This window comes from Corticium candelabrum, chromosome 11 (genome assembly GCF_963422355.1).
Source record: "Corticium candelabrum chromosome 11, ooCorCand1.1, whole genome shotgun sequence".
In the NCBI taxonomy this organism is placed as follows: domain Eukaryota; kingdom Metazoa; phylum Porifera; class Homoscleromorpha; order Homosclerophorida; family Plakinidae; genus Corticium; species Corticium candelabrum.
Genome location: NC_085095.1, coordinates 534,182 through 562,000, shown reverse-complemented (window position 1 = coordinate 562,000; position 27,819 = coordinate 534,182). Strand labels below are relative to the sequence as shown.

Genomic DNA, 27,819 nt, shown 5'->3' with positions numbered 1-27,819 from the left:
ATGTCAAAGGAATCGATGCACAAGACGTTCATCACTTGAATCATGCACTCCTCGTTGAAACTTTTTTTCAATCTCAGTCACTAAATCAATTGCTGCTACTAATGATAGCCCAGTACAGTTTACATGCAGTCTAAGCACACTGTATACACCACTGCAACCAGCAATCTCGCTGTCTGTTTGTCTGTTAAAAACACATAGTTGAAACATCCATGCTATTACAATCTACATTCCGCTAAAATTACCGTCTCTTCAGTTCAAATTATCTAACACAACCACTAGGGCCATATATATCTCTGCAGTGCTAGCTTATCTAGTGTACAATTGACTATAAATCACCTAATGAGTCTCTCAATGAGTCTCATGCCTGTTATCCTGATCTGTCTGTCTGTCCATCTGTCTGTCTCCAGTCCCCATACACTTGGCAACAGTTATCATCGTAATTACCCATTGAAATTATAAACCATCTATGATTCTGTCCTTAGCAGCTGCAGTTTAACCAGATATTCAAACATTTGGTGTGGAAGAAAGAAATTTTCAAAAGGAAGGTTGCTTCCTTCCCTCAATGCCAATGTCTGACGATGCAACACTAGCAACTACACAGGTAGGGTTTTGTTATCTCGGTAACTTGGTAAGGCAAGGTGTTATACGTGTCTCACTAAATGCCTACTACTAAGAGCTCTACTTTCCATAAGTGTCCACATCAATTTGTATGAAACATACACAAATAAAAGGTAAAATTATGTGGTTTGTGACAACAACTGATAAAAGCATATTGGCAGATTTCTATATCAAAACTAGTCTTCATGTACATAGATATCAATCTGATTCAGATGCTGCACCTTCTTCACAACAGTCTGTAGCATCTTGTTGTCGTTTCACTTCCTCCAGCTTGTGTGCGAGTGCATTTCCAAAGCTTTCTCTGTAAACCGGGCTGAGACGATCCATCAAGGCGTACACAGATTCAAAATATTCGGACACGTTATGACTAATTTCATTGATATCAAACGCCTTACCAACAACCTGGAAAAGACCCAATTCATACATTGCACGAAAAGAGGTTTGCTCTTTCTACCCTGTAGCCACTAGTCGAGAGTTCTACGCAATAGGCCTCTTTCTCCTTTGTTAGCAAGTTCAGGTAGGTCACCTCTTTGTTACTTGGCAAAAGCGTCGAAATTTCTATAGACTCTACACCAAACGACAGCTCTTTGACTATCTGTTTCGCCTCAAACGCAATGGCTTCTTCGGCACTCGGCTCCTCCATAACTCAGTTGTTATCAACTCTGGCAATGTCACGTGACCACGACGAAGTATTGAAGCTATACAGCTGTCATGTGTAGAAAGCTGTTAGTTAGATACCCCTTCTGCCCAAACAAAGAAATACAACGGTCCGTCATAAAAATTAAATAAGGATCTTACAAAAGACATCAACTCATGATCACTAGAATTACACTCTACATGTACTTGCATTAGATTTCTGTGTGCGACAACAAGAATACCAACAACAATAATAATAACAATAGCAATAAAAAAGGCAAAGAATACCGTTATGACATACAATATTATTTAGTCACGTGTTACACAGGAGGCGGTGTCGTCGAGTCGGTGTACACCCGTATGTAATGTAGTGTGGCCGTACATCACGTGACCGGACTGCGTGTGTTACTTGTTCAGGTACCATAGCGTTTCTCGCCTAGGGAACTATACTTGCCTGCTGCTCTCGCCTTCCACCCTCACTTCAACTAACTTCACGAAACAGTACACAGGTTTTCATGAATATTGTTTATTTCAACATCCTTCCATTGACTAAGATACCTGACAGCCTCCTGGCAATACCAGTTCAAAAAGCTCACTAAAAACCAATACATGAGAGAGATTTACAACTACATTGCTTGTGGGGATAACCTACTGCAGTCTACACGCCACAGTAGAAATAAACGACCTTACAGCACGGCAATGCATTCCATCGGTGTCAACACTAATTAACTACAATAAAATTGAGGCTACTAATATATGTTACAATCTTAACATTACAGCTAACCACGACCAAAGTGTTACTCTCCGAGTAGCCTAAACACTTTGTGCCTCACACCTTCGTCTGTCGCCGACACTTCGAACATACAAGCCATACATAGCAGCGTCTCCTGGGTGTCTCTGTTTGTTATAACCTAGTAAACAGACCCACACTAAACATGTCGATCATATCACTGGCTAAACAATCGCACAACCACACCAGATGACTAGAATTTCAAAATCACATATGGAATTCAGATAAGCACTATGTACACATATCTACCTATACAAGCTCAACAAACCATTAAATTTATAGCAAGGCAACACAATTTTTCAATTTTTGTTTTTAGTTGATTACAGAAATTGACATATGATGCATACACATCAGAGAGCTATAACGTGTAAGACATAATGCTTTACAGCTAATAGGTCTAGGAACCACGGGGGAGAGGGAATGCAGTCTATGATCACTATAGATAAATAGGTCATTGTGAAAACGATCTACAAGTGGAAGAAACCGAGGAGCCAATAGACACCAGTGCAAAAGCAACACTTGTGCACGGACGTCCTGGGTACACAGAGCTACACTTGTGCAAATGATATTACAAGAACTTCCAAAATGGCTGATGTGGAACAATGCCGTTACCACGCATTGAGGTTAAGCCATTGAGGTTGCCCCCCTCCAACCTGGATGCCATTCCTGCGCCTCTGCAGCTAGCCTTAGAGTTCTCAACCGTTGCACAAACTATACGCAAGTCGGCCTCCACATAACAATGACAATAGATGCAGGCTGCTGACTAAGAAATCAACTATAATAAAAGAATTCCTAGATGGGTTCATTAAGTATAGAGAAGCTATAAACAATATTAACCAACGTGTACTTGCTTTGATTTACCACAATGGAAAAGCCAATTCCAAGAAATCACTACTTTGGTATCAAATTACTGTAAAAACAAGTAAATTATTGAAATCTGCTTTATTTTGCAAATTTTGTTATTGTTTACCAACTTTTGTAGCCCAACTATCCATGCAGATGCGCATACAATAGTCTAAACAATCGTTTTCATTGTTTGGGTTGGGCAGAAACAGCTTTCTTGGCTCAGGGTAGCATCCAGTCAACAAATTGGCAGTATGAAGTAGGTATGTTGGCAGACCTACCGAATGTCGATCAAGCATTGTCCCTTCAACACACGTTTAAGACATACGAGGGAAGCTTACAGAACATTTAAGAGTTTACGGCAGTTTACAAACATTTGTAGTTACAAACATTTACTGATTTACAGTAACTACGAACAACATTTACCTGTAAAACTGTAAAGTTCTCCAGCACACTATTCATCATGTATTTTTCAGGAAGACGTTGCAGTTTGTGAATGAAACTGATCATGTATTCACACATCGGAGAACGATCAATACGAAAAACAAACCGGCCGTCTTCAAATGTGCTGTGTCCAGCCTATCAAACAAACGCATACAATGTAATGAAAACACGTTCAAGTAAACATACGAAAACGTTACCTCGACTTTCTCAACTACTTGTTGACCAAAAGAGCAAACTTTGGTTGAACATTGAATTGTGATGTTATCGCGAGACTCGAATCGACTTGTCACACCATAAAAAGCATTAGCATCTTCAGGAATGTTTGTATCAACATCAGCCTGCACAACACACAATTAAATTATACATTAATTAATGGACAACTTCCACTCTAAAGAGCACGGAGAAACTAAGTCTGAAATTGAAAGCATTCGAATGGTCATGAAATCCTACTGACTTGCCTTTAGTACCCACATTAGCAAATGTTAGCATTGCAATACCCTGTAAAGCATAATTTCCTTAGGGCAGAAACTTCCCCTAAAGGGCAAGCTCCCCTGGAGCCTGTCTCACCTGAAGTCTAACTCCCCTCACTATCAATACCAAATGCATGCAACTACTGATGCCAGTGTCAGTGAAACACACTACACAACCTGTTTAGCTAATTTCTTGTTCATTTTTGATATTTCAAATATGGCCACACCCAAAAAATTGTTGGGTTGGGTAACCCGCCCACCCGTGTTTGGAGGTCCACCCGGTTTTATTTGCACATACGCTTGTCTGGTAGCATGGTGTCTTCTCTTGCCCTCTGCATTTCCGTAAGCAAGGGAACATGCGTTTTCAAAGATGGGAAGGTTCTTCACGTTTGTGAGACTGCAACTTCATGATGTATTGGAGGAGGTGGGATACAGTGATCAGGCAGACCATGTCATCAACGTGAGAACTAGCACCACTGCCACTGCCGCCAAACAAGACGCAGAATTGGACGATGACGTTTCAACGTTTGTTGGCACTAAGACTTGTGTTGAATTACTATAAAGCTTTAGCTGTTTTAGCATTAGTTTGCAGTGTGTGCTATGAATGGGTGTCCGCACAAGTGCACACACGTCACATCATAAAAAGCAAAAGCACCGCCCATCCACCCGCCTACCCGCCTGCCCATCTTTCTTCTCAAATGTTTATTCCAACCTAATAATTTTTTCAGTGTGTCGTATAAATTCAAATAACTGAAATGCTACTTACCCAAAACTTGACAAGAAAAAATGCGCCTGCTGGTCCTCGATCATATAGATCCTTCAAACCGCCCTTGTGGTCTGGAAACTTGTCATCAAAATCCACCATTGTGACAACCTAACAAATCTTGGTCTATACAAAAGATAGACAGAGAGAAACATGTACCCTCTACTAACCCCTTCCACAGCTGAACTGTCTGACGGTTCCAGATGAATAAACGAATGCTTCTGTGCCTGTTCACAAATTCTTATCAGTCACTCACTGACAACAACCAAACAACCTACTGCTCACCCGTGGATCGTCGCTCGGTGTTTCTACAAACGCATCATATTCAATCAGTTTAAGTTTAGGAGCGGCCAGAGAGCAGCCGTTCCAGTCCGACGACACCGTCGATTTGGACACTGCATTCATCGCGTCTCCCGGTGAATTCCCACGCGAAAACTGTGATCCACGCTATACACAGCCATCAAAACTCCACCAGCTTATCCAATACAAAACTAAACAGCAGTATACCATACCTGCACTGGTGATCCACTTCGTGGAGAATTACTGCCCATGTGACCAACAGGGGTTCCACCAGCCAACCCAGTCATTGGAGGCATCATGGCTATAGAGCCGGCGTTTCCAACCGAGGATACAACTAATGGACCTGCCATTAGATTAGGTTGACTGAATCCCATCATGGAATGCGGCATAGGTTGACCAAGTGCGGGATGTCCCCACATCTAGCCACACAGACAATGAATTAATGTAAGATATGGTACTCACACAATCGATCTGTCTTACGGCCTGAGGAGACATCAGTGGATTCATTTCCTGTTTAAGATAACTGGGGCTCGATTGGGGAACCCCGTGTTCGCCATACATTCCGGACAATCCCATGCCAGACAATGGAGTCATTCCAAACGGCATTCTCATCTTGCCGTGAATGGCAGATGCAGACACAATCTGAGCCGACGACATCGATGCCAGTCCTTGTAATGCCTGCTCCTTGACGGCTTGGTCCTAGATAAACACAATGCAGTAGTAGCCGCCTTCGCTCAAACATACACATCAAACAAGACCACTTTCTCCCCCACTAGAAGTCAAACAGAGAGGGGATGTCCACACAAGACTATAACACCCAACTACAAAACTAAGCTCTTACGGGCACATGTCCATAGCGCCTAAACATGTTTTAAAGTTGTATAAGCCAACACATGTTTAAGACTTAAAGTCCCTTCCAGAATTAAAGTCAGTTGCGGCTTTGGGGCTTTGGGGAGTGGCTTAGAATACCTAACATCCTAAAATGTACCAGATGCCCTATTGTTGTAGCAATCACTTACCCTGTCCCATTACCACTGACCGCTGTCTGAATACCTTGCCAGTAAACTACGCAAAACAAAGCCGACAGTGCTGTACAAAGCGATAGAGAGTGATGGCTGTACCTAGGGTGTCGATTACATTCTCAAACTGTTTCTAGTTACTATTTAGGGCAACATACCAATCTAATTAGAGAAGGTATGCAATCAGAACAGTACATGATTACAAGACTCCACCGTCTATCTCACTATTTTACCAGAAGCATCACATATCTCTGCTATCTCTTGTGTAATGCATCCTACACCCTAGAGGCTCTGTAATTGAATAAAGCAGACATAGAGCTTTCCAATGATACGGGTATGACCTCAGTCCATTCTAAGGTTAGGCGTCAGCAGCCCACTTTTGCACAACTGACTTTAAATCTGGAACAGATTTTAGTGTGTCTCCACTAGGGTTAAACCTGTTTAAATCAGCTTTTGTTAGACCTATTCAGAGGTAGTTTAGCTCAAGTGGTTTACAGGGATGGCCAAATGTGGCCTGGCCCTGGTCCCGGCCCCTGACCTGTTGGGCATGATTGCTATTAAAATCTTCAGATGAGTAATGATCATACAGAAGATTATAGTTCCACACTGTCTCTGTGTGTGCTGTCTGGAAACTCCACAAGGTCAACGCATGTGTGTACATAGCTCTGACATGCGTCAGATTCTGTGTGTGTGAGTAGTTGAAAACTGCCAACCGATTAAAGGGAAACTCTCACCAAAATCAACTATCTCTCAGATGAAAGCTGTCACTTCATGACACAACCGATTGCAACCGTTTACTGCAGAAGTTTACCGTAACAAAGAAATAAAGCATTGAAATTACCTGCATAGGCGTGTTTAGTACCTGTACGTGGCACGAGTGTAACTCTGATTGTTGGTTAGCAAGAAATACCAATACCTGTGCACATTTCAAGGTAAGGATTGTGAGACATATGGTGTCAAGTTGTGATTTATTGACTAAAGCAAACTGAGACCCCAAAGCTATCACGCAAGTATCGACTGTGACAATACAACCTCAGAAGGAGACCCTTCTTGGATAGTTCATAGATCATGTCTCGCTGAATTTTGGGTGCGTTAGGAGCACTTGGTATGGTTAAACCTAAAGTAGTTACTTCGTGAGAGTAAGACTTTGTGTACATACGGGGAATCGTCTGAACAACTCGTTGCTGATTCTCTGCTTCTGTGGCTGTCTGGACCGTAGGTTTCCTGCAGGAAGATACCAAGCCTTGCATCTTTTTTTCAACAAGTTTTAGTATTTGGTGAGAGTTCTCGTTTAAACTTTGGTGGACGGTTGGCATCAGTGTTGTGAAACAACAGTTTAATTTAATTGAGATATGATATATCTATATCTATAAGGTTTTGGATATAAAGACCGTAAGAGGGCATGACTCCAGACAACCCAAAGCTTGCGTGACTCCTGGTGACTAAAGACCTGGACACCCCTGGGGTTAAAGGTCACGTGATGGTATATGATGATATATCATGGTAACGTGATGGTATACCACGGTAATGTTGCACGAATATGGACCCTAATATTTTAGTGCCTTCGCCTTGTTCTTTCTTTTTAATTAAAGGAACATTTCGGCCACATGCACTAGTTAATTGCGCCCAGCATACACCTTTGATTGTTGGTTACCAACAATCAAATTGAGACATTTGACACATTTGCAGAATGAGATATGCTTAAGTACGCTTTTAACTGATTAAATGATAAATTCTATCGGACAAGTTTGTAACTTTTTCAATCGGGGCCCCAACTTCTCAAACATCTACCGTAGATCGCAGTTTGCAAAGCGTGCTGTTTGGTTCAGTAGCCGAAACACTTACGCACAACTTACTCATACTTATCAAGCGGGCAACGCTTTTCTAACGTGACGCCCAAGAGGGTTTTCTCGCCATCACGTGTAACATCACATGACATCAACAGCAGTCAGTGAAGCTCGGTGGACAGCAAAACAGATCGGGACGGCAATACTGCTCGCCTCTTTATCCTTTTAGTTGTGTTCATGTGTGACAGACCACATATGAACAGCTGTTTTTACCACACACCGAGGGGGGCCCTGTCATAAGAACTGGACTCAACTGTAACTTCGCGTTGCAGTTCTTGTCACTTTCATCAATGCATGCAGCCATTGCTTTTTGCTGCAAATGTATGTTAGCGTGGGTCTCTGAAATGTTGCGTTAACGCAAATCTCCGAAAGTCTCTTTAACTGATCAGGACAATACGCAAAAAGATAAAATCAGGCAGTCTCACAGACAGGGTAAGATGTTGCAGAGAGCAAGGAGAGAGAGAGAGAGAGAGAGAGTGTGTGTGTGTGTGTGTGTGTGTGTGTGTGTGTGTGTGTGTGTGTGTGTGTGTGTGTGTGATTTCTTTGACATCTCCAACCACCAAAAGGCACTAGTGTCTCATCTCTCACTATTGCTGTGCACTCTAAACGTGTCATCTGACGCTCTCACTCAAGCATCTTTGACACAGTGGCACAGGGGTATGGTGTAAGGAAGACCCTGATAACAATGTTGAGATCTCAGATAAAAACCTGACAAGTGGAGATGATCCCCAACTAAAAGCATTGGTTGCTGTTGGCATGCTAAATGCTACATTTACACCCAGTCTGTGCTTGCTACCATCACACCATTGGCCTTACAAATTACCAAAACCACCTCCAGGTGGTTAGATAACCTATCATTACAACTACATGTAACCTTTTGTTATCATCACACATAACGATATCAATCAGCAGCAAGTCACTGGTATGAACCTTCTAGACTAAACCAATGTGGTAGTGCTAAATTGCACTCTAAATGGGGTCTTAAGACACTACACTATTGTAATAAATCTCATATAATCAATCAAACCTTAAAACAAATGAAATCAACCTAAAACACCTAACAAGCATCAGCTCTAGCCAACACAATGTGGTCAGCTAAAACGCTGCCTTCCAACTGGATTCCATTATATACTGGTGTGAACGTGAATGAGCTAGTCATTTGCTACAACAGTTGTAAGCACACACACACACACACACACACACACACACACACACGCACGCACGCACGCACGCACGCACGCACGCACGCACGCGCAAAGATGACTTGGCGAACTATACCTTGATCTTGGTTTGTATTTCTCTCGATTTCTTCCTGGCTAACACTTGTATATGACTAGAGACCTACACACAAAGAGAATACACAAAAACTACAGACAGTTTGAGTCCTAATTACAAACTATACTTGCTTCCTTGTTCTACACTTCCCAGTGCGCAATTTGATATACCGAGCTATGAGCTCATTTCTTCCTTCAAAGTGAAGAGGTAAATTAGATTATTGACTAGTTCTTAACACCTTCCGGCGGTAGCACTACAACTTACCATACATTTTGCCCTCATCAGAGAGAATGATCTTACGACGTCCACATGGTGGATAGATAGCGAGCGCCTCTTGGAACGCCTGCTCGATGTCAGCCGCCCAAACTCCTTCCGCTGAGGCATCGTCGCCAGCCCCTGGAGGGCTGTCATCTTCAGCAGGCGGAGACTTTTGCTGCTGGTTAGCTGGTCCGTTGGCTGAGTCAGCCGCAGCAGCGGCGCCAGATGATGACGACGGGCTGGCTCGAGCTTGCTGTTGGTCCCAAGTTTGAACTGGTTTCTGAGATGAGTCCCACACTGGTGCACTCGACATTATAGGGCAGCCTGCAGATCAGGATAATCGTTTTGTAGGTCTTGGGTGGGGCGCTCGTGTAAAACATTACAACTATGTTGCAAGTGCAAGCTTTACCCCATCTTGGGGGCTCGCAAAGTGAGGCCACATCCCAACACTCATTGACACAGGAACCAGAAACCGGCGTGGGCCGTACAACAACGCCAGCAACGCTTGTCTTGCGTGAAGTGCATGGAATGGCCGGAAAGAATGCGAAATATCCGTCGCGAAATTTTGTACAGGGCCCCGCGAAGGTGACAGCCAGATGCTACAAATCCCGCCCAGAACTGACGCACACCTCACCGCTGCTCGAAAAGACACAAGAAGAGTCTCACCTCAAATCCAAAGACAGATGAACCGCGTGGAACGTCTGCTATGAGCGGAGAACAAAGGAATGCCAAAAAGGCGGATCGGTATGCCGCGCGTGGGTTTGCGACTTTAGCACGCCGCAGACACAACCTGAATGACGTCAGCACCCGAGGCACCAATCGCAACACGATCTATAATTGTATCAATCTAAACTTGTAACATCAACCTTGCTGCGTGGCAACCACATGCAATTATGGTACACTGTGCACCCAGAGTGTTCGCTAATTAATTACATCATTCATTGTATTTGTAAGGTACATGTACATACAACTGCCATTTACTGTATTTACCAAACTGGAGTAGCAACAGTCGATTCTTTACTGTCATGTTCTCCCTTTGTTGATGCCACTTCCTTTTCATCTTTGTGACCTTCCTTGCTAAACAAGTTAGGAAAACGAAATGTCCCATCTGCCTATAAAATAAAATCTGGTTGCCAGTACATGACAATATGGTCTGTTCCTACTACACACTTGTGCGAAATCAATTACATACTTACTGCTTGTTGTTGTGTATAAAACTACACAAACTGCGTATCATGCATTTGTCAGCTCTACATCACATACAACTATACCAGAGGCAATCTCACAAAATGAGTCTCTTTCAGTCCATAACAGTTTAGCTATAGTGGCATTAATTAAACATCCAACAGCATGCTTGCAGTCACATGTAAAATAGCCTCCATTCCATTGGCTATCATTTTATGCGATTACTTTGCATTTAGGTATTTGCCCATTGCATACATATGAACGCCCTAGACACACAATGTACCAATCCACACCCATTTACTACTACTACTCTACTGTATCTAGCTATCTCTTGATAAACAACTCAGTGTCACCCTGGATTCATGCATTACAAAAGTAACTAAAAAACCTATCCAAACAAAATAATTATTAAACAATTTATAGTAAACTCTCTGAAAAGTTTTGTTGTTAATTAATCAAAGTTCAACCAACCTACACAAAAGTCTATATTTCAAATAGTTTAGTCAATGAACAATAACACAACAATCTTACAAGAGTGATATAAGCAACTTTAACATCGGGTCGTTTCTTCTTCTGAGGTACACCCTTTGTGACAATTGTCCTTGTCTTTCCTACCAATCAAGAGTAACTCATAAGTTAAATAGCAACTGCAGCTACTACTAACAATTAAAAGAAACAAACATACAGATGTCTATCTAGATAATGCAGGCACCATAGAGAATCAACTTCGTTACACATATCTTTTGTGTTAGGATAAATAAATGTTTGATTGCAGACACAAAATTCCAGTGGTGCTTCTTGATCGTCCCAACCAAAATACATACATACTGCACAGATAGTGTGTCCAAAGATGGCCAAGCAATAGAAGGATCTTGCTAATATGTTTATAGTTTTACAGTAGTAAAAACGACTACGATATGCATCAAGACTACTTTGTTACAAACCCACGACTATGCACTACGCATGTAGACTAGTAAAAAATTATTTAATTAATTGCTATAGATAGACAACAGACTGGCAGGCAAACAGAATAGAAAGCAAAAGCAACTACAAACCTAGTTGAATTCTTGTATTTACTTTAGCCACTCTGATGTCATATATCTTTTCAAGGTAGTTTCTTATGTCTAATTTTGTCATCCTACGAATACACAACAAACAAACACACTCAATTTATTGTCTCCACAATTGTAGCTCAACGCAGTTCACTTTAGTGGCACGTGAAACATGACTTCATTATCTGGCAGATCAACGCCAGGCCGAACTAGTTTGATGTACCAGCTTGGAAGAAACAATCGACGACCGAGTTTACCAGCCATTCTTTTCCGGGCTACTAACGTCTAATCCGGGACAATTGTAGCACGCCGCGCCTCTGACGTGTACGAAACTGTCGTTTACTTGTATCTTGTGTGTGTCTGTGTGTATTAGGCGTGAACAAAGGCCGTAGCAGTAAAAAGCATTTGCCAAGTCTGTTAAACGGCTCTGCCTGTGCCCAAGGCGAGGACAACCAAATGGTCGTCGTTCAACTTGTCCAATGGCTCATGTCAACTGGTAGACTGTTTTATAGTGGAGTAGGAGTGGCGTTACTTGTGTTACTACTTGTCTACGTACTGTTTCAAAAAACAAAGAATGCTGAAACTCCAAGTGAGAAAGACGAAACAAACACTGATGTGGACATGTGTGAGGAAGAAGTAGACAATGATGTAATGGATGTGGAGCATATCCCATTTGTTCATAACCGTATTAGTGAAGCCGAAATGAAAGCAAAGTCGAAAGATTTTTTCACTCTAATGAACAAGCGCCGTTCTGTTCGATTCTTCAGTGAAGAGAATGTCCAACCCGAGATTATAGAGGAACTTATACGAACAGCAGGAACATCACCAAGTGGAGCACACAAGCAGCCTTGGACTTTTGTAGTTGTAAAAGATAAAACCTACAAAATGAAGATCAGAGAAATTGTTGAAAAAGAAGAAGAAATAAACTATTCAAGAAGAATGGGCACACAATGGGTAGAAGACCTGAGGCCTATCAAGACCACATGGGCGAAACCATACCTGGAAACGGCTCCTTATTTAATATTAGTTTTTAAGCAAACATATGGTATTGGTCCAAATGGAGAACGTCTTGTGCACTACTACCATGAAATCAGTTGCAGCATTGCTTGTGGTTTTCTGTTGGCAGCCATTCACTATTCTGGCTTAGTGACTGTAACGCATACACCACTTAATGCAGGCCAGGCTCTCAAAGAACTACTGGGTCGTCCTGTTAATGAGAAGCTACTGCTGTTACTGCCAGTCGGTTATCCTGCCAAAGATGCTACTGTTCCCGACTTTCAGAGGAAGCCACTGGAACAAATCATGATTTGGAAATAATTATTGCTTAATTAACATTTGAGGTGTGCATGTGCTACAATAGTTGGTAATACACGGTTTTGATATCACCAGGCTGCTTCTCTGTTTTCTAGGACACTTTGCATTAGTGTTTGATGTTGCTTAGCTAGTTGTATATTCTTTTCTTCCTGCATTTGCATGATTCAGCTGGTAACATGCAAGTATTAGGTGGCGCTATTACTGAGTTGTGACTAACTGACACATTGCATCAGTGAGTGAACCTAGATCTAGCGCGTGCGAAACAGGTACAGCTACATATAGAGCTATAGCACACTCATTTTATGCAATTCCCATTGCGACCTATATAAGCGACGTCTATTGAATCAGTTTCGTTGGTTGTTTGTCGACTACATCAGAGAATTTATTGATATTCACCGAGAACTAGATGGCAGATGGTGGGCGTAAGAGAGGCGACCGCCCGAAATATCGAAGGAGCGACTCGAAACGCTCTAGAAGCAGCAAGACGAAAATCAGACTAGAAGTGGATACATCTGGCGGTGACTGTGAATCATCTGACGATGTAGTAAGGCAATTTTTACGACGTTCTTGGTCGATCGCGAGAAGCGCAACTGTAACCAGCAGACCTACAGACAGCGATAGACATAAAGACGACAACTCAAGATCTGCGGATGATTTTATTGGTTCTCTAAGAACGGAAAATAGAAGTAGAGACGATGAAGAGCAGTATGATTTCAAAAATGGCGCCAGCAGTTCTCTTGTCGAAGATGGCTCGATCACCGATTTACTAGATGAAATAACTGTGGTGTCATCTGAAGTAGAGAGCTCTCAAGAGGCTGTAACGTCTGCTCACGAGTCAATTCGTATGAACGTTTTTCAAAGTAGTGCCAATGATGCACTTGCCATTCCCTCCACACCTCGAACTCCTCGACTAGTCCAGCGGCCTGCTGGACTCAACAACTCGCTTGAACGTGTTCCATCTCTTATCTTTCGTTATGACCCAGAGAGAATATCATTGGCATCTAGTAGGCGATCTGAAGACAGGCCTTCTGCTTTGAGAGAAACAGCCATCATGGGGACTGCTGATGACACTGCTATGGACACTACTGCTGTGGACACTACTACTGTAGGTGCAGGTTGTATTGATGCTGCTGTTCACTTGCGTGAGCATGATGGAGACAAAAATAAAAAGAAACGAAAGTTCAGATTTAGAAAAAGCTTGAAAAAGATTCGCAAAAGCCTTGTCAGACAACCATCACAAGATGGAGGTATATGTCACACTTGAAGTCTGTTCACTTGGTACACTTTCTGTCACTGGTCTAATGAGTGTCCTATTTGTCGTTTTTTTTATTGTGTTACAGTTGTTTATAATATTGTATATCAATTTCTGTGTTTTCATTAGATTGTCCTTCCTTTAGATTGGCAATAGTCAATAGTTTGTACAGGTTTAGAGACAGCTTACTAATTTCAATGCTAGATTGTTCAATGTTGTCATGGTTACAATTTAAACACATTGAGGTAACTGCTTGTGGTACTGCACTGATGTGATACCCAAAATCCTGTCCTTACAGCAGTGTGGAAAATAACGGTAGGACATAGGACAATGTTCCACCAATATGTTGTTTGTACGACCAAATACTTCACCAGTGTTGGGACGTGTTTGGATAAAACATCCACCCATAGGCATATGATAGTGTAAACCTTGTCTCTTAGCACGTGATGGCCTTTCTAATGGTGTAACTGTTAATTTCATGAACTTAGGTGCCTCCTAGCATGCTTTATCCAGAAAAAACCTCAGCTGCCTTTAACACCATTTCTCCCTTGGAAGTTGATTATTAAAATTACATGCAAATGGCTGCAGTAGGGAGGCACTTAGTTCATGTAACACCATACAAGCATGTCCTACCTAGGCTCACTCTGTCCAAGCCAAAATAATTCCCTATTTTCCACACTGTTACAGCAAAGTGACCACATTACATGTGTTGAGACAGAGAGATGAGTAGGCAGGCAGACAGACTGCTTTATTAATTAACTTGTGAATTGTCGCTCACAATTGCCAACGTTCATATCTCTTTAGACATGTAACATGTATGTGATGCACCGATTGTACAAACCCTCATATGTTTGATTCTGCAGGAGAGAGAGCTAATTGGTCTGATCTACAAAACGATAATCTAGAAACAAGATATGGACATGATATTGAAGGGGGTGAAGAAGAAGAAATAACAGGTTCACAGTCATCTCAAGACTCAGTTGGTGTACGCAAAAAGAAACCAGGAATGATGCAGCGGTTGTCAGCTTGGTTTACTGGAAAGAAGGAATCAGCTATTGTACCTGTTGCACAGCAACAAACAGATTTTGAAGAGTCGATGTTTCAAAGAAAAGCTAGCTATCACAAGGCAATAAACACTGGTAGATGGTCTGGTGTTTACGTTAGTGGATCTTCAACTGATGACGAGGCAAGTGAAGATGATGGGCATGAGGAATTTTCACAAGAGATAATAGCAGACTCAGGCCCACCAAACCAAGAGGAGCTAGAAGAAGACAGAGAAAGAGTTGTTGATAAATTGGAAGGTAACTAAATGGTCTTTGTTTTCGTGTTTATCATGTAAGGGCTGCAGCATCATGCTATGGTTATCAAAATGCGGCAAGCATGTAACTGAATGACTTGACTTTGTTTGTTGAATATGAACTCTCCGACTCTCCGGTTACACTAGAGTATTTTTCAGTGCTGCATAATTTGTCACACTTACTAGTATCTTCTGGCCCAGAACTTCTCATGGTGATAGTTGTGAGATTGATTCACTAATATACCAGAGTCAACCACTAATAATGACTTGGTCTCCTTGCTATATTATCTGCATCTAATTTGGTACTGACTTAGTCGGGTAGAAAACTAAGGCAGTGCAATAATTCATGTGCTTTGTATTCACTGATAGGTTGTACTTCTTGTATTGTTTAGTAACATTATGTTCTCCCCAAAAATACTTCCCTGCTGTTGCTAGGTAATGCATCACTGCAACCATTTGTTCACATGACATCAGTCCAGTGTTTCTGGGATGTGTGTAATTTATATATGCATGCCAGTATGGTAGATATGAAGTTGGGTCGGACTTGTAGAACAATTTTCTAGTATCATTTGAGATAGGATGAACAACTTTATTATTTACTGCATCATTCTCATTGCTGGGTGGACAATACCAACATATAAAAACACTTGATTGTCAAAATTTTCTAAGAAGTCTGGTACTAATGGTGTTTCCTAACTCAAGTAATAGATGTTGTTGTGTAGAGATTGGGTGCCATATTGAAGAACAGTTCCGAGATCAGTTAATCGATGCAGTTAAGAAACTGGACATCAGTGCTGCTTTGCAGTATCCAAGGTTCTCCAATGTAGTGGGAGCTCTAGTTGAAGGAGGAAAGATGACAAAGGCTGGTGTCATGAAATTGCTTGTGTTTGGTCGGCAGTTGGTAACTGGAGTGCCTCAGGAATTAGTATCAATGATTGAGCAATACACTTCTCAGGCAGTGGAAGAGTATGCCTCGGACTACATCAGAACTAGTGGTGGCTGGGTAAGTATATTGTAATAGTAGATACTTACAGATATTACAACACTCTTTATCTTTCTTCCTAACTGTAATCAGAGATGGAAGATAGTTGCAGTATTTGGGCAATATAGTTCAGTTTTAGATGGGATTTTGGGTGTTAGTTCTCTAGTTTAGTCATGCATAACTAGCTTGGTCATCTTTCTTTAATTAATTACTTAATTCATGTGTAACCTTGAAGCCATGGCCATCTTTGGCATGGGCTTAGGTTCGTCTCTTGTTAGGTTTACTGTGTCACTCCCTAGTACTCAGAGTGTGCTTCTATTTTCAGGGTGCTATTGCTGACAACTAGACTGTTTCAAGCTTTCAGATAAGGTAAAGAACTCTACTTAAATATGCAATTGCATACTTGGACCTTGAAGGGAACTTCTTCTGTGAATGAGGTTATCCTTCCCTTGCCTTTTTTACAGTTTGATTCTAATGTAAAGAAGCACTGTCAGATTTTAAAAGTTTAATTAATAAATTGTTATGACGCCTGTCAACTTGTTAGTTCGAGTTACCCAGATATATACACGGCTCTGAAGTTACGTACCTATCACACCCAGGCTACACGTTGATTTCCGGTCGCGGGATGTCTCGAGTTCTCAAATCTCGTGTCCGTCATGTACCTATTGCGTACGTGCAGTGGGTGTGTGTAAGAGATGCCGCTGATACACGACTACGTACGTCATTGTCAACGTGTGAATACTCAACTTGCAACCTCTAGCTTAGAAGGCTGTTGATGAAAAATTTTGATCTGAACGATGCACGTACGCTAAAAAGTTCTTGCTCATTTAATCCCAAAAGGGAAGTGAATGGACGTCACAGCCTCACGTGAGGGAATGGCGGCACGTGCGAGTTGAATCGCTCGCTTTGAGTTCAGGTTTCTATCACACACCTTCCAGCAACTGTGTGCACACTGCCATCATAGCTCAAGGTTTTCTTGCTTGGCAAGCAGTATGGCCGACTGGCAAGAAAATCTACCAACAATTCAACGTGCAACAGCAATTAACTCTGCTACCGTTAAGAATCGAATGGAGACTAAACGGCTAGCGGAAACTTTGGAATCTCTGAACAGGGACCACAGCAGAAGCTTGAGGAAAATCTCCGCCGCTCAAGAAAATCTAGTGAACTGCCGACACGCTGATGCCGTCCACATTAGTGCCGGAGAAAAGCAGAAGATCAGCAAATCGAACTGTTCCCTAGCTGGTCTACAACTAGAGACTGGATGCGAATTATCGCAAAGAATTGACGGCAAAACTAGGCTAAGCGACTGGCACGTGCAGGGGAGGGACGGAAACATGTGTGGAGCGTTAGGGGTGGAAACTACACTCACAAAGTCTGTAGTCTTTTCAGAAGAACAAATTCAGGATCCAGTGGCTTATTTGGAATTTTCGCCTTTCGCTACGAAAGAAAAAGCAGATGACGAAACGAAATTACGAAAACAGAAAGTTAAACACCGAAGTTCATCAGGAACATTCCATCTTAGGCCTCAAGGACATAAGTTATGTTCATTAGGAAAGGCTCCTAAAGCTCTCACTCCTCCAATACAAAAGGCTGCAGCCACGAAGAGGATGCATGCAAGAATTGCTTCAGATCCAACTCTTGAATTGTTTCAAAGGAAGACAGTCTCACCAATATGTGATCGAAGACAGGAGCTGTTTTCTCGATCACAGAGATTCAGCCGTTCAACTCCCAGTCTTCACAACAAGTGGACATTCTCTAGTCACAGTCCTGCTCCTGAGAGGGACAGGGATGTTTGGAACCACCAACTGCTTCAAGTCAGCAAATCACTACAGAAGAAGTCGTCTTTACCTCCAGGGTTCTTCCTACTTCCTTGTTCCTATGTATTATGCCAGTCTAAAGCAGACTTTTCAATGGAAAAACCTGGTAAACTTAATGCACCTGACCAGGTGAAAATCCTCAAGGGAAGCAGGTATCTGGGAAGAGACATTTCAACCAACAGATCATCTCTAGCATCTGCAAAACCAGACTTTGCTATGTCGCCTTGTTCCTGCGTTTACTGCCAGTCAGCTGCAAGCTCTTCAATTATTTCTTGCAAGGAAGAATTTGCTAAACTCAATCTAGCTGACCAGATGGAAATCCTTAAGGGAAGCAGATATTTGCGATTGCCTACTAGAAGCAAAAGCAGTTCAAAGTAAATCTGGACAGATAGTGTGATATTGAATAATCTACATTGTATTTCAGCACCACTGTTGAAAAAACATATCTACTCTTAATTGATGTATGGTAAAGGTATTGTATGTATAGGTAAGACACTCAAATTTAGAAATGGCACAGCTAGAGTACAAATTCAATACTGACATAATGAGCACCAACAGCCCTGCTGTGATCATAAGTTGTGGTATCATTTAATTAATCTGCAGTACTAAATTTTCAATGCAGTGGTATGTAAATCTACAAGTTCAAACTGGTTATGGGTGTGTCTGGAATGCTAACATCCTACACATTCTCACATAGTAAGGAAGTGTACTGTAGGGAATGACGATTGCAACCATTTGATTTCAATGTCAACTGGAAGCACCAATCAGATAATATTCAAGTTGATCAACATCTATATCTTAAATAAGGCAACTGATGCATTACAAGCTTGTGTGCTTCAACTAAGCAATCACTTCTGGCAGCTAGCCACTAAATTCATTTTTTCATTGACAAAACGAAAAGCAGGAGCGACACTCTAGTGAAAATTTATGTACATACCTACCTAGCGTTTGTCGCAGATGTTGCATACTGACAAAATTATTAAAGACAAAAACCTCCACTGCTCAAGTTATTATGCAGCTGAATTATGTTTCGAATTAGCAACAGCAACAGCAATATCAATGATACAACTGGACTGTTCCCAATGCTAAATGCCATCAATGTGTCTTTCACTCCCCCCCCCACTTGATTGTGGTCATCACATCTGTATAGGCACGTAAAGAACATTTCCATGTCCAACTTCATGCTTGTAAAGCCGTCTGGAGTGTCTAAACCTGGCATGCCCAGTCTGTTCTAAATCACAATATAGTTTCACCTATTTATATACAAAGAAACTGAAAAACCATTCTTTGGATTTCTCAATTTCAGAAATGTGAAATGCCCATTTAATCAAAAGAAACTCATTAGCAAACTCAAGGTACAATTTCTATTGTTTGTGCCATCAACATGCTAGCTGGAATCTGTATGAAACACTTGTATACGTAAATGTTTATGATAATGCTTTGTAATTATAATGAGCATGCGCAACCAACAACAAATGCAACAGGTGAACATAGATGCTTCAAGGTAAAATCTTATTCTTCAAAAAAAAATGAACAAACTATCACACCCTCACATGACTTAGACTATTAATTACTGCATAAGCTAAGCAACTGGCAGAAGAAATAGCACATTAATGGTGCACTAAAGGTAATCAACATTCACAGAGTCTACTGTTGTTTAAAGAAAACGTCAGACTCTGCTTACAGACATAGGCTAAGAATTTCCAATCTGTTGCAAAAACAGCAGTCAACAAATTACAGAGATAAAACAAAAGCAAAACACAAAGACTTCATTAGAAACCATCCATTCGAAGACTGAAGTACACAATATTAATACAAAGAAATAGGGCACATACTTCTCACACTCATAAACAACAACTGCACCCAAAAACAACTTAAATACACAAATTGCTTAAATCTACGTTTGAAATGTCTTAATGAGAAAACAGTAGTCTCACCAACATGTGAACGTAAGCCAGAATCATTTGTCAGCTAAGTCTGACCTAATTTCACCATTGTTGTCTTGACCAAAACAGTCAACCAAGACATAATCATGTCATTCTACACCAATTCCCAAAACAACGCAATTAATACATTAATTGACTACAAGCTTGTGCCCTTCAATTAGGCAACCGCCTTCAAGAATCCACTATGTCGATTCTTTTCATAGGTACAAATAGCAAATTAAGATATAGCAATACCAACATCAGGGCTACTACGTACACCTAGACTGTCCCTAGTATTAATTGCTAAAAGCATCTGTGTCTTCAGTCTTTTGCCTCTTAGAAACATTGACACCACCCAAATAGTCTTTATCATCATAGTCTGTAGGCATGCAAAGACGTCCAACCTCATCGCTTGGAAATGCATCTGGAGTGTCTAAAACTGCAAAGGGTTGGTTAAAAGCAACAGTCCCTTCAACCTGTAATTCACTGCATCTGCTGCTGTTGCTGTCCTGACGATTCACCATGATGGCTCCTTGTTGCTGACTGCTTGCTTCCATAGCAAATTCTGCTGTTCCCTGCTGCTCTCGTACTTTGGTTAGATCATGAATTTTATTACCTTGATTAGGGTCTGTCTACACAAAGTGATGAAACCTTTAGATTCCACTAAAAATAAGCTGACAGTTACAACAGACCAATAAACTCATATCCCAGACTGTATTAATAATATTCTCTTCTAAAGGAACAACAAGTTGTAAGGCTTTGAAATCATCTCACCATAAAGTATTGAAGACATACTGTTAGTGTAGTTTGATCATGCAATGTTCACACACTGACAGTGTACAAAACTACCATAGTTTCAATTCTAAATAATTAACTACAAAAAAAACTGAGAAACAACATTCCACTTTCAGAGTTACAAACTCTCCTCAAATACCAAATCAATACTCAATCACCAGTTTTATTTTGATGTCATCGCCATCTCCCCTATAAACACTCTTTTGCACAAAATCATGATTCTGCCAACATGCCTTGTTATCTGTACAAGACAAGGTTTTGTAGTTCCTTGCCTACACACATCACTGTATTTTTGACTTTCTAAAACGTGTTAAAGCACAAAGTCTTGCTGGTGCTCCATAAATACAGAAGTGTTTCATACATGTAGTTCCCAGGCTGAGCTGGATGCTACTGGGTACGTCCACAGATGGTGGATAGTGAAGACGCCTCCAGATATGGAGGTTAGCTGTGATATAAGCAGAGTGTATGCTCTGTCAAATAGGCAGTCGTGAACCAACAGCAGCTGTCTCATCAGAGTGTGGTGGGGCAATGGTTAGCACAATTGTCTCTTTGAAATGCCACTATTGCTGAAAGACGATTCAGTGACGTGGTGAGTTTAGGCTGCCACTGAATGAGCTATGCCAAGCAATGATCTGTGTATGGTCTGAGAATACAATACTTGTAATTAGAAGCTAGAGTCTGATGTGGCAGAAGTAGAGGTCTCTGCGTCCTATGTGTCTACTGAGTACACCAATACCGAAAGCACTACAGCAGGTACTGGTGGCGTACTTGCTTAGCAGTGGTATAGATCCAATAGCTACCGCTGGCAAGCCATTGCATCCAGTTCATTCGTCTACTTGTTGCAAGATGTTTGACCCAATAGTCAGTAAGTGTGCTAGAACAAGGGAGTGGGTTTGGCTCTGCACACCCCTTATCCACTTACATCATTTCATGCTTGCAGGTTCTGTTGTGTCTCTACTGCTGAAAGACAACCTCAAATGATGTTCGATCAATCCTGATAACTTTGAACACCTCACTGAACACAGAGAGCTACGGCAAAGGAAGTGCCATCAGTCACTGGAAGCATTTGAACCATCAAGGATCAGTGCTTTTCAAACAAAACGACAGAAGCCTAAAACTCGTGCTCTATCTACCATTAGAACTCTTACAACTTCAGGTCTAACCTGTCCCACATGTAACAAAGTGTGTCTTTTGAAAGCTGGCTTACTGTCACATCAACGAAGCAAGAGACAATAACAGTCATCACTGACTCAGTGGGGGGGGGGGGGGATATACCATTGGGCATCATCATCATACTAAGCAGTTATAGTAACTTATTCTTTGTTGCTTTCGTAAGTGCCATTGCCAAGTATGTCTGGCAAACATCTAATAAGACATTTGAGAGAATGAAAAAACAATGTCATTTCAACGCTCCTAGAGTTTCTAACTGTAAAAGTAAACCAGCAGATGAAATATAATCAAAAGAGAGAACAAGAGGACCACTGACATAACAAGAAACACTAAATTTGTATGTCCCTGTGCAAATTAAGTAAATGAAATGTAGATAGTTACATCTTTTGGCAACACACACACACACACACACACACACACACACACACACACACACACACACACACACACACACACACACACACACACACACACACACACACACACACACACACACACACACACACACACACACACACACACACACACACACACACACAACCAAATTCTTTGAGCCACTTACCTCTACTACTCTGTCTTCTTTCACTGTCCTGCCCCTATTCCACCTAAAGACCAAATTCAGATGTCAAAATGCAAATCAAAACACAGACTAAGCAGCATTACGAAGTCACGACTGTTGTTGTCAACACAGCACAGCGAAATTTACGAAGAGCATTAAAATTTTTCAAGTTTTTCAAAGTAGACTTCCTATGCAAGGTCTTTGCAATATTCCGCCTCATACAAATCCATGGATGAGTAAGAGCTTCAGAGGCTGTAATTCTTGCCGTAGGATGCACTGTAAGCTAGTAGATAGCACTGCGTTACTACAGAAAAAGACACTTGTCAAACAAACCTACCATACTCCTAACCAGTGACTTTGCTGATGCTGACACATTGTCCCAATCCGGAGATCTGAACTCATACTCTCCAGCTTTTGTTTTCTCAAACAAATCAGCTTGTTGCTTTGCCCAAACTGGATGATACCCAGCCTGAAAGTGATGGGGTTCATTACTATCCAGAAAAAAGTCTTGGAGCATCAACATCATACCAACAAAATGTAGAGTAAGACACCACAAGCCCACATGTCAACTGCTGTCCCTATTGGCCGATGCCTGAGAGTTTCTGGAGCAATATAGTAGGGTGTCCCACAAATAGGCATGGAAACATTGTCATAGCCATCTATATTAATTAAAACACACAATTAAGATGTTATGTGAAAGACAAAAGCCCTTCAGTTCTGCATCAACATTAGTATAGTCAATGACAAACATCAATTAAATAATAACATAACAGTGTCGATGTGTTCACACACACACACACACACACACACACACACACACACACACACACACACACACACACACACACACACACACACACACACACACACACACACCTTCCTTTCCTTCTACACTACTCAGTTACGAGCTAACGACTCCTGAACAATGTTTACATATATAGACAAAAAAGAAACAGTCAGGTTGTCCAATCTTGATGTTGATGAGCTCGACCAGAAAAGCAAGTCCAGCTCAGTGTTCTCCCCAGAAATCTTAGAAGGCAGAGGGGAATACTACGTAAAGTGAGCGTTACCCAATGCCACGCCCAATGGCAGTTAAATACCAACTTGCACATGAACACCAGCTGTGAAAGCATGGTTAGTTAAGGGCTGCATGCGTGGGTGTAAAAGTGTTAGTGTTCTGCACAATTAGATACCACCCGCTTTTTTAGTTAATTAATTTAATAAGCTTACTTGAGATCCTCAAGTCTTGGCATCTGAATGATCTACTTTACCTAAAAGCTTAATTGCTTAGAATAAGGCAGAGCGCCCCCTCTGCCAAAAGATCCTGGGGAGAACACTGCAGCTTTAGATCGACATGTACTGATACATAAAGAGCACCTCAAAGATTGTAGTATAGCTTTCGGAACGTTGCTGTGAGTTCAAAACGCAAACCCTGACAAACGGTTGAGACATTGTTACAGGAGAACTTGGACAAGATGAGATTATAGTGAATGCCCGGATGTACAGTCCATACGCTCACACTGGTGAAACACGAGTACCCACTGATGGACTGTTCAAATGGAACGACCAGTAGTGTCGAGATTCACGGGTTTAGGGTAACATTCCTGGTGTGTTTCCAACAAGATGTTTCGAATGTTACGCTGTAAACGGCCAGACACAGGATTGCGTCGATGAACTGATGGTTGAGCTACAAGAACTAACTCTTGTGTAGATTGATAACAACTCATGAATCACTGTAGCTGCTGTCATTCTTCACAATAGGCTGGCAACCACACAGCTTACAACGGTACCACCAACCACCGTCCACATCCGGGAAGTGACACACATGCACACACACACACACACAGAGACACACACACACATGCACAAACAAACAAAAACACAAACAAACAAACAAACACACACACAAATGCAAACAAACACACACAAACACACACACACACACACACACACACACACACACACAATACTGAGGAAGCAAGCTTTATATTTTGGTATTTCATTCAGATTATGTCTATATTTCTATGTCACTAAGGCTGTGTCTCCACTTGCTGCTCTTTAAACATGTTTAACGTTAAACATGTTTAAAGTCTAAACATGTTTAGTAGACAGCGTCTCCACTTGTCGATATAATTCCGAGCTATTAAAAGAATTATCCGGACGCGAATTCATTTCTTGTGCACCAGACAGTCGGAGATCGTTTTCTAGTCGTCTGAAGAACAATCACAGACACAAGTCTCCGTCTTCGCCAAAACGGCTGTCTCCTGACACTCTGCATCAGTCTACGCACTCTCTAACATTGCCTAGTTCTGTCTTCTTCCAATAGTCTCCAAAGAAAGAGAAAGAACAGCATGAAAGCACTAACATCCATCATTGTGAAACGTGCGTTTATATCACATGACCGTTAAACCTAAACTACTTTCGTTAAACTACCTCTGAAACATGTTTAGCAAAAGCTGTTTAGGTTTAGAGTTAAACAGGTTTAACACTAGTGGAGACACGATTATTCTTAAACATGTTTAAACTTAAACAGGTTGTAAACATGTTTAAGTCCTAGTGGAGACGCACCCTAAATACATCAAAAGGTGCTCATTTGAGATTGAACATAGATCACACTGTATATTGATCACCACTGACAATCCAACCTGGTAGCTGAAAGGCCAGTCCAAAGTCTGCTACTTTCACTACAACAGGATCATTTCTGCCAATCGGTTTGTGACCCAAAAGAATATTCTCTGGCTTCAAATCCTGACATATCATAAGAAGTCAGTAACAACAAAAGATACATCACAATAAATTTTGCTTATACGCAGTTCTCACCCTGTGAACAACTCGAAGCTTGTGGCAATGACAAATAGCACTCAGCACTTGCCTCATGCAATCACTGGCGTTTTGCTCGCTATAGTGCTCTCTCAATACAATCTCATCAAACAGCTCACCGCCAGAGACTAACTCAAAAATGAAATGTAGAGATGAGTCATTCTGGTAGAGTCTGTCTAGTCTCACAACATTCTCGTGATCCAACATTTCACAGATCTGACGAGATGAAAGACAAATTCAATATTTGAACGACACTACTAAATCACTGTCATGCCATAAATGGACCAAGCAATAAATAGACCCACTGTACAGAGTGGCAACCACAAATCCTGGGTTAAGGTTAGGCTTAGGTTTATGAGTTTAGGTTGCCACAAATTGACCCGGTCCATTTACTACTCCGAACTGAGTATTTCATGAGACAGGGACACCATTTCCATGGTGATGGGGCACCTGTCACCCTAGACTACAGACTAAAAGGAATGGTAATATACTGAGTTATCGGTTTGACAAGATGTTCAAAACTTGACTTTTGCTGAAAAATATCACTTAAAGAATCAAATCCCGTTTGCACAAGAACTTTGACAAAGACATAAGAATATACAGTGAAGTGGCAAAGTTAGCACTGCTGCTTTACCATCTTGCTCCACACTTTGCAAAGACAGCATTGTTTCATCTAATAATGTATGTTAACAACACAGCAAGCAATGACTGTGTATCGTCTGCATCTGGGTCAAAAAAGCTAATGCACTTTATGTCTGCCTCAGATAAGAGAACATAATCATGTTTTTGAAAGGCTTAGGGTTGGTTCACAATACACCTCGTGTCGCGTCGCGTCAAAGGAGGCCGTTTCCGACACGACGCGGCGTGTTGGATAGGATTTTTCCTATTCCAGCACGTTGCGTCGGAAACGGCATCCTTTGACGTGAGACGCCCCGTCGAGACGTGAGGTGTATTGTGAACCAGGCTTAAGATGCTTTAGTACATTTGTAGCAGAGTAGTGGTATGTATTCGAATATTCTGTACTCTACAATTACTAATAAAGCAAATTAAGTCACTATATTAATATCAATTATTTGATATCAATTTAATATAAATATCGTTGTGGCCCCCTAAATATATTATTTAATAAATAAAAATTTATTTGCATCACACACAGAAATCTGGTGCAAACAACATACAGCTACGAACATCTACAAACACACAAACAAAAATCAACAGATAACTTTACAGAAATATGAGAATACATAAACAGCAACACATAATGTCTCTTGAGGCCACAGTTTGGGCCCTTTGTCAAATTCCACCGGCAACCCTGAGTCTTCACACGCACTTACCCGTGCCTCATCTATACTACGCTTTTTCTGGTTAGGGGTAAGTGACGTAAGATCAATGATTTTCACTGCACGCTCTTCTCTAGTGACTCGATGAGTGCAACGATGGACGTTTCCGAATGTTCCTGAACCCAACTTCTCGCCAACTGTGTAGACCGAAGAGAAATCTATTTGCCGTCTCGCGTCGTCGCTCTCTGTGCTGCACGACTCTATAGACGATTCTACGATACCAAATGGCAATGAGGAGCTCGGATCCAATGGGAGCTCCATTTCAAGACCAAACTAGAAAATTCCCGTAGGTAATCGAGTTGGAACATACGGGATTTGGATGTTGGACATGACATGCGATGATGTTATAATAATACAGTGTCTATCTAAATATCTCGTGGTGTAGGTATGAGGATCGTATGTGTCAAGATTCGAAGTGGCGTCGTCGCGAGATTTCACGTGGAGGTCGACTCCTCGAGAGGGGACCAACGATACGCCAATGGATGCAGTCGAATCTTAGCCTCGGCCTCCCAGACTCATGTAGCGCCGATTCAACCTTCACGCACGCGTCTGGGATGGTACGCCTCTTGTATTTGTATTTGTATTTGTATTTGTATTTCTTTTACTACGGAAAACCCTCAACTCAGCGGTCGATCTTCCGGGTACCGTACCAAGCACACATACATGAATATTTACGCTAACATACATACTATATTATAGTCTAGGTGGAACATTATCTAATATTTTAGAACACGTGAATCTAAATATCATCTACACTGTAACAGAACTTCCGTAGACGCTGCTTAGAATTAGAGACTCTAGAGACTATTCTTAGCCTACATGGAAGAGAACTCCAGAACTTTTGAGCAGATAAAATGAAGACTGCCGAAGTGCTTCAGTGTTTGGATTAGGCATATGTAGTCCTGATTGAGTAAGACGAGTGTGATAAATGATGAGTGATACCGGAAGTTGACACTGCTAGGAGCTAGAGAATGTAGGCACTGGTGTTAGTAGAGTACGTATGATTATATATTTGCTCAAATTGTCTGTGTGTGTGTGTGTGTGTGTG

The 27,819-nt window shown here is 41.4% G+C and overlaps 7 protein-coding genes across 7 annotated transcripts; 3 read left to right on the top strand and 4 right to left on the bottom strand.

Annotated features, from left to right (window-relative positions):
• Window positions 1-611: 611 nt before the first annotated feature.
• On the bottom strand, window positions 612-1,330 carry LOC134187390 (GSK3B-interacting protein-like). The gene is made up of 2 exons (XM_062655507.1): window positions 1,073-1,330; window positions 612-1,020 (listed from the first exon to the last, which is right to left on the bottom strand). Exons 1-2 carry the CDS (start codon window positions 1,259-1,261, stop codon window positions 817-819), a joined length of 393 nt encoding a protein of 130 aa, XP_062511491.1. The 5' UTR covers window positions 1,262-1,330; the 3' UTR covers window positions 612-816.
• A 434-nt stretch (window positions 1,331-1,764) lies between these two features.
• Window positions 1,765-10,048, bottom strand: LOC134187386 (transcriptional enhancer factor TEF-1-like). The gene is made up of 12 exons (XM_062655503.1): window positions 9,930-10,048; window positions 9,270-9,587; window positions 9,133-9,197; window positions 9,009-9,071; window positions 5,345-5,563; window positions 5,077-5,283; window positions 4,850-5,011; window positions 4,735-4,791; window positions 4,568-4,675; window positions 3,529-3,669; window positions 3,314-3,466; window positions 1,765-2,165 (listed from the first exon to the last, which is right to left on the bottom strand). The coding sequence occupies exons 2-12, from the start codon at window positions 9,574-9,576 to the stop codon at window positions 2,052-2,054; spliced, it is 1,596 nt and encodes a 531-aa protein (XP_062511487.1). The 5' UTR covers window positions 9,577-9,587; window positions 9,930-10,048; the 3' UTR covers window positions 1,765-2,051.
• A 137-nt stretch (window positions 10,049-10,185) lies between these two features.
• LOC134187389 (large ribosomal subunit protein uL23m-like) lies at window positions 10,186-11,797 on the bottom strand. Its single transcript, XM_062655506.1, has 4 exons — window positions 11,655-11,797; window positions 11,504-11,586; window positions 10,980-11,059; window positions 10,186-10,375 (listed from the first exon to the last, which is right to left on the bottom strand). The coding sequence occupies exons 1-4, from the start codon at window positions 11,762-11,764 to the stop codon at window positions 10,250-10,252; spliced, it is 399 nt and encodes a 132-aa protein (XP_062511490.1). The 5' UTR covers window positions 11,765-11,797; the 3' UTR covers window positions 10,186-10,249.
• A 125-nt stretch (window positions 11,798-11,922) lies between these two features.
• LOC134187388 (iodotyrosine deiodinase-like) lies at window positions 11,923-13,184 on the top strand. Its single transcript, XM_062655505.1, has one exon. The coding sequence runs from the start codon at window positions 11,957-11,959 to the stop codon at window positions 12,815-12,817; it is 861 nt and encodes a 286-aa protein (XP_062511489.1). The 5' UTR covers window positions 11,923-11,956; the 3' UTR covers window positions 12,818-13,184.
• Window positions 13,185-13,193: 9 nt separating this feature from the next.
• On the top strand, window positions 13,194-16,931 carry LOC134187387 (uncharacterized). The gene is made up of 4 exons (XM_062655504.1): window positions 13,194-14,061; window positions 14,930-15,367; window positions 16,086-16,366; window positions 16,671-16,931. The coding sequence occupies exons 1-4, from the start codon at window positions 13,221-13,223 to the stop codon at window positions 16,689-16,691; spliced, it is 1,581 nt and encodes a 526-aa protein (XP_062511488.1). The 5' UTR covers window positions 13,194-13,220; the 3' UTR covers window positions 16,692-16,931.
• A 365-nt stretch (window positions 16,932-17,296) lies between these two features.
• Window positions 17,297-18,800, top strand: LOC134186946 (uncharacterized). The gene has a single exon (XM_062655046.1). It carries the CDS (start codon window positions 17,338-17,340, stop codon window positions 18,538-18,540), a length of 1,203 nt encoding a protein of 400 aa, XP_062511030.1. The 5' UTR covers window positions 17,297-17,337; the 3' UTR covers window positions 18,541-18,800.
• A 1,322-nt stretch (window positions 18,801-20,122) lies between these two features.
• Window positions 20,123-27,056, bottom strand: LOC134186714 (calcium/calmodulin-dependent protein kinase type II subunit alpha-like). The gene is made up of 8 exons (XM_062654746.1): window positions 26,766-27,056; window positions 25,432-25,647; window positions 25,257-25,359; window positions 23,140-23,270; window positions 22,949-23,080; window positions 22,716-22,894; window positions 22,615-22,657; window positions 20,123-20,719 (listed from the first exon to the last, which is right to left on the bottom strand). The coding sequence occupies exons 1-8, from the start codon at window positions 27,030-27,032 to the stop codon at window positions 20,384-20,386; spliced, it is 1,407 nt and encodes a 468-aa protein (XP_062510730.1). The 5' UTR covers window positions 27,033-27,056; the 3' UTR covers window positions 20,123-20,383.
• Between the last annotated feature and the right edge of the window lie 763 nt (window positions 27,057-27,819).

Excerpts from the sequence above, each read along its gene's own strand:
- LOC134187387 (XM_062655504.1), top strand. The coding sequence starts at position 13,221 with ATGGCAGATGGTGGGCGTAAGAGAGGCGACCGCCCGAAATATCGAAGG. Across the intron at positions 14,062-14,929 it reads ACAACCATCACAAGATGGAG|GAGAGAGAGCTAATTGGTCT; the intron begins GTATATGTCACA and ends TTGATTCTGCAG. Across the intron at positions 15,368-16,085 it reads AGTTGTTGATAAATTGGAAG|AGATTGGGTGCCATATTGAA; the intron begins GTAACTAAATGG and ends GTTGTTGTGTAG.
- LOC134186946 (XM_062655046.1), top strand. The coding sequence starts at position 17,338 with ATGGCCGACTGGCAAGAAAATCTACCAACAATTCAACGTGCAACAGCA.
- LOC134187389 (XM_062655506.1), bottom strand. The coding sequence starts at position 11,764 with ATGGCTGGTAAACTCGGTCGTCGATTGTTTCTTCCAAGCTGGTACATC. Across the intron at positions 11,060-11,503 it reads AAATACAAGAATTCAACTAG|GAAAGACAAGGACAATTGTC; the intron begins GTTTGTAGTTGC and ends CTTGATTGGTAG. Across the intron at positions 10,376-10,979 it reads AAGTTGCTTATATCACTCTT|GCAGATGGGACATTTCGTTT; the intron begins GTAAGATTGTTG and ends TTTATTTTATAG.
- LOC134187386 (XM_062655503.1), bottom strand. The coding sequence starts at position 9,576 with ATGTCGAGTGCACCAGTGTGGGACTCATCTCAGAAACCAGTTCAAACT. Across the intron at positions 3,670-4,567 it reads TTTTTCTTGTCAAGTTTTGG|GCTGATGTTGATACAAACAT; the intron begins GTAAGTAGCATT and ends TGTGTTGTGCAG. Across the intron at positions 3,467-3,528 it reads AAGTAGTTGAGAAAGTCGAG|GCTGGACACAGCACATTTGA; the intron begins GTAACGTTTTCG and ends TTTGTTTGATAG.
- LOC134186714 (XM_062654746.1), bottom strand. The coding sequence starts at position 27,032 with ATGGAGCTCCCATTGGATCCGAGCTCCTCATTGCCATTTGGTATCGTA. Across the intron at positions 25,360-25,431 it reads AGCTTCGAGTTGTTCACAGG|GATTTGAAGCCAGAGAATAT; the intron begins GTGAGAACTGCG and ends ATGATATGTCAG. Across the intron at positions 23,081-23,139 it reads TCTTACTCTACATTTTGTTG|GCTGGGTATCATCCAGTTTG; the intron begins GTATGATGTTGA and ends CATCACTTTCAG.
- LOC134187388 (XM_062655505.1), top strand. The coding sequence starts at position 11,957 with ATGGTCGTCGTTCAACTTGTCCAATGGCTCATGTCAACTGGTAGACTG.
- LOC134187390 (XM_062655507.1), bottom strand. The coding sequence starts at position 1,261 with ATGGAGGAGCCGAGTGCCGAAGAAGCCATTGCGTTTGAGGCGAAACAG. Across the intron at positions 1,021-1,072 it reads TCTCGACTAGTGGCTACAGG|GTTGTTGGTAAGGCGTTTGA; the intron begins GTAGAAAGAGCA and ends GGTCTTTTCCAG.